The following is a 12,057-nucleotide window of genomic DNA, read 5'->3' as shown; positions in this document are numbered from 1 at the left end:
CACAGAAAACTTACAAGAATATCAGACAAGTTATTTACATTTTAAAATTCCCTGAATATGAGACTGCTTAACAACATGAATCAAAGATTAGAAAATGAAAGCAAAAGAATACCTGACACTTTCAGTGTGTGGACTTACTGTTAAGAAGAAAGAGGGAGGATAACATAAGAGGCAACAGAATGAGGCTCTTGCTCTCTCTGGTTCCCCAGACTTAGAAGCATGAGTTTTGATAAGTTAAGTCACAGGGACTTTTGAAATACAATCTCACCTTTATACTTCCCCCAATAAGATCAGGAGGCTCTTCATCTATTTCCAAGGCAACATTTACAGAGGCAAAGGGACGACTGGCCATCTGCTGCATCTCTCGAAGAAGTTGCTGATAAGTAATACAGCAATCATTAATGCAAAGAGTACTGAGGGGATTTTATTAGAGAATACTACATATTAAAAATACCTCATCCTCCCTGATTCAAACAAATCAAGTCCAAAACGATATTTTTGAGACAGCTGGGGAAAACTGGACATGGACCAGGTATTAACATTTTAATTTTGTTGGCTGTGATGACAGTATTGTTATATTAAAGAAAAAGTCCTTATCTGTTAGAGATACATACTAATGTACTGATGGATATAATGCTATGATGCCTGCTTATTAAACACATAAAATAAATTATCCTATCTCCTTACATTTTTATTACTAGATTAAAGCCAGGCTTTCTTTTTTCCTGCTGAAACTTGAACCAAGTATTTACACAGCAACAAAAACTATCCTTTGTTATACAATAGATAGGAACTGAAAGAGCTCTTTATTCAGAGAGGTGGTATAAGCTAAACACAAAAAACCATGAAGTTCTGCAGAGCAGAGGGACAACTAGGGGCTCTGGATTTAGGGAGGCTTGGATATGAATATCTGCTTCAACACTCTCCAGCTGTGTGACTTTTAAAAAGGTGTTTAAAGTCTCTGGGTTTCAGTTCCCTCCTCTCTGAAATGGGTTTTTAATCCCATAAAAGTATCAGTAGGATTAAATGAGATGCTTTAACTAGCACAGTGCCTAGTACGTGCTGTGTTGTCAATCATATATCATTAGGGATATCAGAAATCTGGGCATGTCACTGAAGCTCTGAGGTCATGCTGTGGAAGACAATGAGGCCCTACTTCAACCACTTCCTTGGAACTATTGTAGGAGACAGAATCTTGGGCTGGATAGATCATGGCTCTGTTTTAGAAGGGCATTTTTATATTAAACACTGTGTTAACATGTCAATAATCACATTCCTACATCTCACAAAGCTATTGGTCCATTTACTCAACAAATACGTACAACAACAACCCTCCTCTGGGTTCTCTGCTATTCTAAGTGTGGAGTCACAGTGAGACAGTTCCCAGTCTAGTTCCTTTATGACAAGGAGATAATGTGAGTAAAGGCACTTAAAATAGGGCCTGGTATGTAGCAATGACTTAAGCAGTATTAGCTGCTATTATTTTTGTTATAAAAAATATCACATCACTTTTCTACAGTTCTGAGAGGGATAAATCATGAATGATATTTTAGAAAAGATAAAATATATTTTGAATGGTCAGGTTCACAGTAACAGAGAAATTTTAAGTCACAAAGGTAAAAGCTTAGTTTATTGGTTGATCAACTGTGTAATAAGCATACTTTTTTTGGGGAAAACCTCTTCTCTGCAAGGTGTTCATCTTATTTTCTTTCATGTACACTGCAAATATTTTCCAGTTGGTTGTTTGTCTTCTATGTTATTCATTTGTTTATTTTTTATATACTTTAGTAATTTTATGCAGGTAAATCTATATGATGTTTTAATCATCTTATATGAAAATAATAATTTTATTCCCTTTCCGAAAGTGACAAAACTTCTTATTTCTATTTCTCTTAGTGCAGAGTCTAGAATACCCAGAACAAAAGTAAGTGACTATGGGGACTACTTTGTGATTAGAAACATGGTCTGTGAAGATAGAAGTCCTAAGTTTAAAGCCCAGTTTGGTGTCTTTATTGTAACTGTGTGGTGATGGGTAAGTTACTTTGCCTCTCTGAGCCTCAGTTCCTCTATCTGTGAAAAAGGACTAGTGTCACTATTTTATAGGGTTGTTGTGAGGATTAAATTAGTTAATCTATATAAAACCTCTTACAACAGTGCCTGCAATTTAGAAATGCTCAAATGTCAGTTCTTAATATGACTAACTTGTCTGGATTTTATTGGATACAAACTCTAGTATTTTTTTATCATGGGTGATGTTGGTTATCTGGTTATTCTTCACAGTGTTGAGGAGGTATTATTTTTGAGTTTACTAAGAGTTTTGTTTTTAAACTAGGAATGAGTGTTAATATCAATAAATGACTAAATGATTACTTGGCCACTACTGAAAATTTAGGTTTTATTTTTTTACCTACTGATATAACATATCCTAGTAGGTTTTCTGGTGTGAAATGATCCCTTTTCTACACTGGTAAACTAGACTGCTGCACGTACAGTCATTATACAACTGGTCTTTACTTTTTGGTGTTACATTTCTCAGGTTTTGGTTTCAAGGTTTCGAAGCATAAAATGTATCAGGATTCTTTTACACTTCCCATCTTTTCCTTTACCCTGGAACCGTTTATATATTTTGGAAATATTTAATTCTCATAAGCACCCAAGAAGAAATAGACTATTATTATCTCCATAAACTCATCTCAAATTGAAACTCCTTGGGTCTAATACCCTTTGTGGAGAGAGTAATATCTTGACAAGTTTTTGATTCCTTCCTTGGTACTACTTTATATGGCTTCTCACTTTTTTATTACACATTTGGATAACATATTTTTTCAGAATACTGTGCTATTTGTTGAGATTTTAAAATATCTTAGTAATAGAGCTATTAAAAAGAAAAAAACCTCTGAATAAGTTATCCACTGAATTTTTAAAATCATAATAAAGAGGGTGTAACGCTACCTCTATGATAACATCACCTTTACATGGGTCAGAAAAGGTGTCACGGCCCCCAGGAAGAGGCTCATATCCTGAAGCCTATCTTAACCCCATTACAGACACTAATGTTCTATGAACAGTGCTGCATGCTTGTGAATTTTGATTTTAGATATTTCTGTTCTCCTCTAAATCTTGTCTATAGATCAAGTTTTATATAGAAAACCAAAGAGCACAAAGTCTAGATCTTAGTGCACTTCTATTTAGCAACAATGCAATAGACATGATGACTAAAAGGCAGAGTAAATACACAAGTGAAAGTTGCAATAAGCAGTTTTTGTGTTGTAATTTTTCATCAAGTTTATTTGATTTGCCAATTATAAATATTTTCTGGACTTATTAATATTACTTTCGGAATGGAGCTCTGGAAATAAATCAACACTCATTAATAAATAGAACTCAAGCAAATACTTAATTAGACACACATTTATCTTTCCTTGAATAATGAGAAACTTTTGATATTTTACTCTCATCCTCATGAAAGGCTCCTGTAAAGGCTGTGCTACTAAGCCTTCAGATCTCCAGCCTGAGCTAAGGAACCAGCTTCTGGTAGGAAGGATAAAAAAACTGACTTCACCTGTAAGTCAATATGATTCTTAGTTTCCTTTTAGAAAGTTAAAACCATGTGGTGCAGAATGAACTATAGCTTACATAGCACTGACTGAAGTCTACTGACCATACATTACTCTCTCTATAGATATATCCATCAATTATCACTAAATAGCAAAACTGACTTGCTTAAGGGAAATACGAAGGAAAAAGTTCTTACAGGGATTCATTAATCTTTAACCACTGAGGCTTACCTCTCTACGTCTGGAAGCCCAACAACTTTGTTTGATCTTCCAAACCACAGCAGCCACCAGGAGCAAAGAGAGGAAACAACTGTGAGAAAGGAAAGGAAAGTACTGAGTTATTATCCCAACCCCCAGAATCAGCACACTGTCATCTACACCCCATGTCAGGCAGGGAAACAATCCCCCAAATACCAACTCCAAGCTCCTTTCTGATGAGTCATCACAACCATGTCCTGGTTCACAGGAAACAAAGTGTGAGAAGACTTTGATAAGCTGGGCTTCCCGACCCAACTAGACAATACTGTCTCCACAAGGTACTCTGAGAGGAGAGCCTTGATTTCCTGCCGGCCTTTATCAGAATGGTCCATCATGGCTTATCCCAAATAATAAAAACAATTCTACGATAATTATGACAAGTAACAAGCATGCTATTTAATCAAATTAGCAAAAATCTACTGGTAAAGTCTAAAAAAGTGAGAAAAGTTAACTATCAAAGTAACAACCAGCTTTTCATAAGGAACAATAAATTTATATGTAGTAATATATATTCAAAGTAAATACCTATTTTTTAAATAAAATAAAACAACTAAATTCAAGCCAACAACTTTCTTAAAAGTATTAGGAGAAGACGAAGTCCCAGTGGTCTTATAACTGCAAATGATTTCAATGTTCTCTCAAGATTCAATGCCTCTTAAACCAGGCACCGAATGGTTTGAAAAGCTACTGTGACAGCAAAGAGAATGACTGACTTCTGATTAAAAGGACTAATGAGCCTAACAAATAAACCTCTTAGTAACCACTAAATAATTTTAAAATTGGCATTTTCACTCATTAACTTGTAAAAGGGGCTTGTTACAGAGTACTGTTCCAGGGTGTTACAAGCAGACACAAGGCTTTCCGCCCCTGTAGTTGGGTACTCTCTTGCTGAGCTCTGTGTTTGCAGGATGGGGTTGGCTTTACAAGAGGCAGCTTCAATGCACAGATCGCTGAAGACAGGCCTCCACAGCTGGCTGGTGACAGGTCCTCTAAGGTGCTAGGAGGACTGAGCTTCTGCCCTTTCAGAAATAGAAATTAAGCCTCCCTCAGCCCACCACTTCCCTAAGAGGCACAGAGTGCAGACCCCTCCACTGGGTCCCCTGACAAAAGAGAAGCTCCCCAGGTTATCACTCAGTGGAGAGTCTTCAGTTCCTATCTTGCTGGTCCTCCCGGCTGTCCTGACACTGATGATCCTTCCTCCTTTCTGACAGTTTCTATTTTTCTTTTTATCAGTACTTTATTGAGGCAGGTCCTGTTCTAGGCTCATGGAATACACCAGTGAACAGAACAAAAGACCACTTTTCCCATGGAGTTTACATTTCAGCAGATGGAGGTAAACAGTAAACAAAATAAGTGAGTAAATTATAGAGCATGTCAGAAGGGAGTAAATACTACACAGATAAAAAGATGTTAAGGGTAAAGAGGTTCAGGAGTGACAGTGGCACTCTAAAGCAGAATGGTCAGAGTGGGTGGGCCTTAATTCTTGAGAAGGTGACATCTGAGCTAAGACATAGAGGATGTGTGGGAGGTGGCTTGTGAAGGTCTGCAGAAATGCACCTGGGCAACCAGGGTCAGCCAGTGCAAAGCCTGAGGCAAGGATGTGCCTGGGATTTCTTGAGGCACCTCAGGAGGCCAGTGTTACTGGAGTGGGGGAGGGAAGTTAGGCCAGGGATAAAGACACAGAGGTAAGAAGAGGGCAGATCACGAGGGCCCGAAAGGCATTATAATGGTGTTGGATTTTACTGAGTGAGATGAGCCAGTGCAGGTTTTTGAGCAGAGAAGTGTCATGATTTAATTTATGCTAAGGAGACCATCAAGGTAGCAACGCAGAAATAGAAAGAACAGGAGTCTAGGTGAGAAATGAGGGTGGCTCAAACCAGGATGGTGGTAGCAGGGGTGTGAAAAGCACTTTGGAATCTGGACATGACTTGAAGGTCAAGGCAATAAATAGGATTTCCTGATGGGCTGGATGTAGGGTATAAAAGAGAGAAGTCAGGGTCTGAGGAACTTGCCATCAAACCTGGACAGGGAAGACTCTGAGGGGAGCAGGTGCGAGACAGCAGAGAGTTTAGTTTTAGACATGTTGAGTTCTGAGACATCTACCTGAAAGCTACTGGGGGCTGGTTACCAGGTCTGGGCTGGAGACAGCATTTGAGAGTCATCAGCATATACATGGTATTTGAAGTAATGAATCTGGATGAGGTCATCAAGGGGATGAATACAAATAGAGAAGAGTGTCTTAGGGGCACCCCAACACTGAGAAGTTGGGGAGAATAGGAAGAAGCAGTAAGGGAGTCTGAGAAGAGTAACCTTCTTTAGTCTTTCATGGTTTCCATGCATAATCCTGCTTTTTCCCCCCCATCAGCTTGCTTTCTGGTACTTTTATTCTAATAGATAGATAAACACATGGTGGCAGCAAATCCACATGGAAGAACATGAAACACATGAGTTGGTCAGGATGCTGCTGATGCAGCTGAATACAGGGCTGGCCTCAGAGGCAAGGAGTCTGGTGTCACTCAGGGGCCTCTCTTGTACTACCCTCAACACAGAACTGTGAAACAGTGCAGCTCAGAAGGTCTGTGCCCCTTATCCTTGAGGGGCTTCTGTCTTCAACGCAGACCTGTTAGAAACACCAACAACCCAGTTTCTTCCGCCTGTTCCAGTTTTTCTGAGAGACATAAACAGCATACCGACACACAATGATTGTTCCTCAAAGCTGACATGTGCATGATTTCTCCAAGGGTAACACAACAATGAAGAATTTACTAGTTATTTCAAAAAAGGTGGCACTTGCTGATACCCCTCCCTTCTTTTTTTTCCTACCACTAATCTGGGGACAGGTGGGGCTGTGACTCTGTTCATCTTACTGCAGTTCCTCTTATCAATTGTTTTCTATAGTTTTTAATACAAATGTAATTTTTTAAAAAATCATGGAAATTTTCAAACATACACAAAAGAAGAGAGACTGATCCAGTGAATCTCTATGTGTTCATTACTCAGCCTTGCAATTATTAACATTTTCCTATGGCATTCAAAGATCATTCTTAAAGAAGTGTATTTCTCTCTTTCAACACAGGGACACTGGCCCCAGGCTAAGGGTCTTTCACTTCTTTTCAGCTCTGTACCTAGGAAAAAACAAGAATCCTTTGTCCTTTTTTGTCCTAAACCTGTCCCTGCTTATCAGAGGCTTACACTTTCCTGAGACTATGCTCAGAAATCCATGTCTTGACTCTAGGTCTTTCTTTCCATCTTTTGTATCAATATATATCTTTGAAAACTCACAATATTTTCTGAGAGCTCTGTGTTTGGGGATGTTTTTCACCAGCTTAACTGTAATTGTGTAAGTAGAATGATACTTTTGAGAGTGTACTGAACTTTGCTTTTCCTGTCCTTGCAAGTCTAGCCTTTCTAAAACTACATATTCGGGACTTCCCTGGTGGCCCAGTGGTTAAGAATCTGCCTTCCAATGCGGGGGACGTGGGTCCGATCCCTGGTCGGGGAACTAAGATCCCACATGTCGCGAGGCAACTAAGCCCACGCACTGCAACAACTGAGCCCGTGCCACAACTAGAGAGCTCGCATACTGCAACTAAGACCCAACTAAGCCAAAAATAAAAATAAATAAAATAAAAACAAAAAAACTACATATTCACTTCTTGGCCTGGCCTTGACCTCCCAACCAATCTAAAACAGAGACACTGCTGCTTCTTCCCAAGTTCCTGTGATGTGCACTTCACCATTCTGGTTTGAATTAGATCCAGAGTGGTAGTACCCCATATCACTTCCATCTTCTGGAAAATGAAATGATCAACAAGACATGGATGTGTCAAAATGTCTGCTGTCAATCTGGCAAGGACCTAGCAGAAGTTCAGATAATTAAAAGTTTTACAAGGACCAAGCAGAAGTTCAGATAATTAAAAGTTTTACAAAAACATACCTTGCCAATATCAGGAATTCCCATTACAGTCCCTCCTATTGGTCAGTGCCTCCTATTGGACATCCCCTGCTTCTCCTTTTTATTCTCACCCAAATGCTATCTTCTAAGGCACCTCTAACTCCAGTGACACAGATGTTCAGAGTGTTAGTCTGTCTCTCCCTCTTCTACTAATAATCATTATCCTGACCACACTACCACATCACTTTCAGATACAAAGCTCTTTCACACGCATCACCTCATTTGATTTTCAGAGAAAGCAAGCAAATGGGTCTTATTATTTCCCCCTTTATACACACAAGGCTCCTACTGGAGTCTGGGAGAGCATCTCAATTAAGACACAAAGAGGGCTTAATGGATTTATCTGGATCTAGAGATTACTCTTCACTGTGCCCAAGTCTGGGAGTCCTTTTCTAACTTATCTCACACTGATATTTTCTCATTTGAATCACTGAGCTATCCCCTTCTCCCCCACCCCAACTCTAATTCTCTCTTCTGTATTCTATGAGCTATTCTTCAGAGTGCTTAGAATTATCTGTATACCTTTCCTTCTCTCATGTTTCATGTATATCCTTTTGGACCTGGTTAACTTGCTCTGGGAAAATATTTTCTTCCTCATGCTCATGAAAAGGACTCCATTCTCAGCTAAAAGCTCATCATTTCTACTTCCCAAACAAAATCCAGAAAAACCAAAGTTCTGCAGTCTTTTTTTTTTTTTAATATTTAGCAAAAGTCCTTTATTTTTATTTTTTTTTTTAAGTCCTTTATTTTATTGTCTTTGAATTCAATGGAAGCTTAGTGGAAATTAAATTAAGTTTAATTTTTTAAAATTAATTTTTATTGGAGTTTAGTTGCTTTACAATGTTGTGTTAGTTTCTATTGTACAGCAAAGTGAATCAGCTATGCGTATACATATATCCCCTCTTTTTTGTATTTCCTTCCCATTTAGATCACCACAGAGCACTGAGTAGAGTTCCCTGAGCTATACAGTAGGTTCTCATTAGATACCAAAGTTCTGCATTCTTTTCCAAAGGTTCCCACATTCAAAAAAAGGGAGAAGTGATGAGAACACCATCTGTCCTTGTTTTCTACACAAGATTCTGTGGTCCCTGATCGATTCTGATGGTGTCATTCAGTCTTCCACCAATCAGCTGAGGTGACTAATCCTCACTGGGTTGGTACTTGGCAGCTGAGTCACCTCAGTCTGTACACATGGTCCAAGAACATAACACACCTGCTAATCGGAGCTACTGAGTTAGCATACGGCCTCCGCATTCCTATCAGCAGCACCACGAGCTTTTTTCCCCTCAGAGAGGTTGGTGTCTATGGTCCCTCATGGCTCTGCGCTTCTCCTGAAGGTCTGCTTTACTTTTCACATATATTGGAGCATGACTCTGTGCTAGATGCTGAAAGTGTGTGTGTATACAGGGGTGAACAAAAGAGACACTGTACCTGCTCTCCCAAAGCTTAGAGTCTCACTGTGGACACATAGTACGCAAGTACAGAACTGTGATAAGTACCATGATGAAAAATAATACAGTTCCCTGGGAGGGTAGAACAAAGGGAGAGAATTTAGTTTGGGGGTTCATTGATGGAATCTTGGAGGAAGTGACACTGTGCCGAAATTTGAAGGATGAGTGTGGTATAGTAAGAAATATACATATGGTCTTTGTCACAAGTTCCTGGCACAGGGCTCCTAAAACCCTTGAAATCTCCTATGTGATAGGAGCATCCTCTCCCCTCTTTTTTACACAACTGTTCATAATGGCTTTATTTGTAACAGTCAAAAACTGGAAATAACCTAAATGCCTATCAGGAGGTGAGCAGATAAATTGTGGTTTATCTTTACAGAGAATATTACTCAGCCTTAAAAAGGAAGAAACTATCTTTTAATTTTGATTTAAAAAATCTTTAAAATGTATCTTTACCAGTTTTCTACACAAAGTAATTTATATAATACAGAAGGGTATAAAAAAACGACAGTGGCTTTGAGTCTGAATTAACTTTTTTTTTTGTTTTTTTTTTTTTGCAGTATGCAGGCCTCTCACTGTTGTGGCCTCTCCCGTTGTGGAGCACAGGCTCCGGACGCGCAGGCTCAGCGGCCGTGGCTCACAGGCCCAGCCGCTCCACAGCATGTGGGATCTTCCCGGGACCGGGGCACGAACCCACGTCCCCTGCATCGGCAGGCGGACTCTCAACCACTGCGCCACCAGGGAAGCCCTGAATTAACTATTTTTTATAACACGTTTATGGAGATGTAATTCAGGAGTGTCTTTTCTCCCCTCATGGGAGGGAAGGACCTAAATAGCTTCTGGACGGGGCTGACCACCAGAAAAACGAATTATGTGATTAAAGGGTTAGACCATTCAGCCCCCCCAGCACACCTCCCCTCCACAGGAGGGTAGAGGGACTGGAGATTGACTTCAATCACCAATGACCAGTGATTTCACCAATCATGCCTACTCAATGAAACCTTGATAAAATGTGGAATGATGAGGTTTGGGGGGCTTTCAGGGTTGGTGAACACATCGATGTGCTGGGAGTGTGTCATGCCCAGAAAGAGCATAGAAGCTCTGTGCTCTCCCTCTTGCCTTCATACCTTGCCCAATGCAACTCTGGGTTGTTGAACAACCACTGGGTTGCTCCTGAGTTGTATTCTTTATAATAAACCTGCAATTTTAAGTATGGTGTTTTCCTGAGTTCTGTGAGGCAACAGCAAACTGTTGAATCTGAGAGGGGTCACAGGAACAACCCAAACTTGTATTTGGCCAGGCAGAAGTATGGGTAGCCTTGGGACCCATTTGTGGTTGACGTCTGAAGTAGGAGCAGTCTTGTTGGACTGAGCCCTTAACCTGTGGGGTGTGCACTGATTTCACGTGGTTAGTGTCAGAACTGAATCGTAGGACAGTCAGTTGATGTCAGAGAATTGGTTTTTGTTTGGAAAAACAAAGCAATGGGTAAAAGTATACAGGTAAAGGGTAAGGAGAAGAGCGTTCCAGAAAGAAGGAAAAGTATGTGCAAATGCCATGAGGCGGGAAGGAGCTTGGTGCTTTCTAAGAAACAGAAGGAGGCTCATGTAATGGGAATGCAGAACAGAGTAGCGTAAGGTGAAGGTGGAGAGGTGAACAGAGGCCAGTTCATGCAGGACCCTGGTTTTTATTTTAGATACAATGCAGAGCCACTAGATATGAGATAAGTGGTTAGATACAAACTAATTCATGGTTTTAAAGGTCTCCTCTGGACTTTTTGTGGGTTGTAAAGGAGCTAAAATCAACTGAAATAGTACTAGCGAGACTGTGATGGTTAGGGCTAGGGTGGGGAGTAGAGGTAGGGCAGGTTGCTAACCGTAACTGCTGGGATGTGGCGACGGAATGCCTTTTGGGTGTGAAAGGGAAAGAAGTGACTTGGAATCAGCAGCATGATTTGCCAATTAGTGATGTGGGGAAGACTGGTGAGGAAGGATCAAAAAGTTCATTTCTGGGCATGTTATGCTGCAGATGGGGATGGCAGACTTCAACCTGAGAACACACAGTAAGGAGATGGCCAGGGTCAAGCTCTGGAAGAATAGCAACAATTATTAGTTGAATAGAAAAGATAGTTCAGCAAGGGAGGCCAAGAAAGAGCAGCTTCAGGGCAGTATGGACTCACAAAAGGCAAGAAGAGTCTCACTGATGGGGTGATCAGTTGACCGATACTGTTGCAAAGCCAAAAAGATAAGAACTAAAGACTAACTTTTGGATTTAGCAATAGAGATGTGCTAGCTGCCCTCAACAACAAAAAAATTAGATGCGGTGTTGGGATGGAAGCCAGATTAGAGAGAGCTAAAAAGTAAAAAAGGGGCTCCATTTTTAGGGTAGTAAAAATACTCTGATATTATGAAAATGGATATGACATTACACATTTGTCCAAACCCCACAGATGTACAACACCACCAAGTGTGAACCCTAAGGTAAACTATGAACTTTGGATGATTATGATGTATCAGTGTAGGTTCATCTTTAGTAAAAAATGTTTAATTCTGGCAAGTGATGTTGATAATGGGGGAGGCTATGCATGTGTGGAGGCAGGGGGTATATGGGAAATCTCTGTACCTTCCTCTCAATTTTGCTGTAAACCTAAAATTGCTTTAAACAAATAAAGTCTCTTAAAATTAAAAGAAAGGAAGGAAGAAAGGAAGGAAGGAGGGAAGGAGGGAGGGGGAGAGAGAGAAAGAGAGAGTGAGCATATGAGAGAGGGAAAGGAAAGGGGGGAAGGGAGGGAGGGACGGAGGGAGGAAGGGAGAAGGAAGGAAGAAGTCAGTCAGTCAGT

The 12,057-nt window shown here is 40.2% G+C and overlaps 1 protein-coding gene across 1 annotated transcript in view; it reads right to left on the bottom strand.

The window, feature by feature from the left end:
• The window catches only part of ATRN (attractin), a 175,890-nt gene that overhangs the window by 15,585 nt on the left and 148,248 nt on the right, over window positions 1–12,057 (bottom strand). Inside the window, exons 26-27 of the mRNA XM_027078799.1 lie at window positions 3,789–3,867; window positions 269–376 (exon numbers count right to left, since the gene is read on the bottom strand). Of these exons, the coding sequence (XP_026934600.1) occupies window positions 269–376; window positions 3,789–3,867 (187 nt within the window). The remainder of the gene's footprint in view (window positions 1–268; window positions 377–3,788; window positions 3,868–12,057) is intronic.

This window comes from Aethalodelphis obliquidens, unplaced genomic scaffold (genome assembly GCF_003676395.1).
Source record: "Aethalodelphis obliquidens isolate GAN/ISIS:26980383/991018 unplaced genomic scaffold, ASM367639v1 scaffold42, whole genome shotgun sequence".
NCBI lineage: Eukaryota > Metazoa > Chordata > Mammalia > Artiodactyla > Delphinidae > Aethalodelphis > Aethalodelphis obliquidens.
This window is presented reverse-complemented; position numbering and strand designations above follow the sequence as displayed.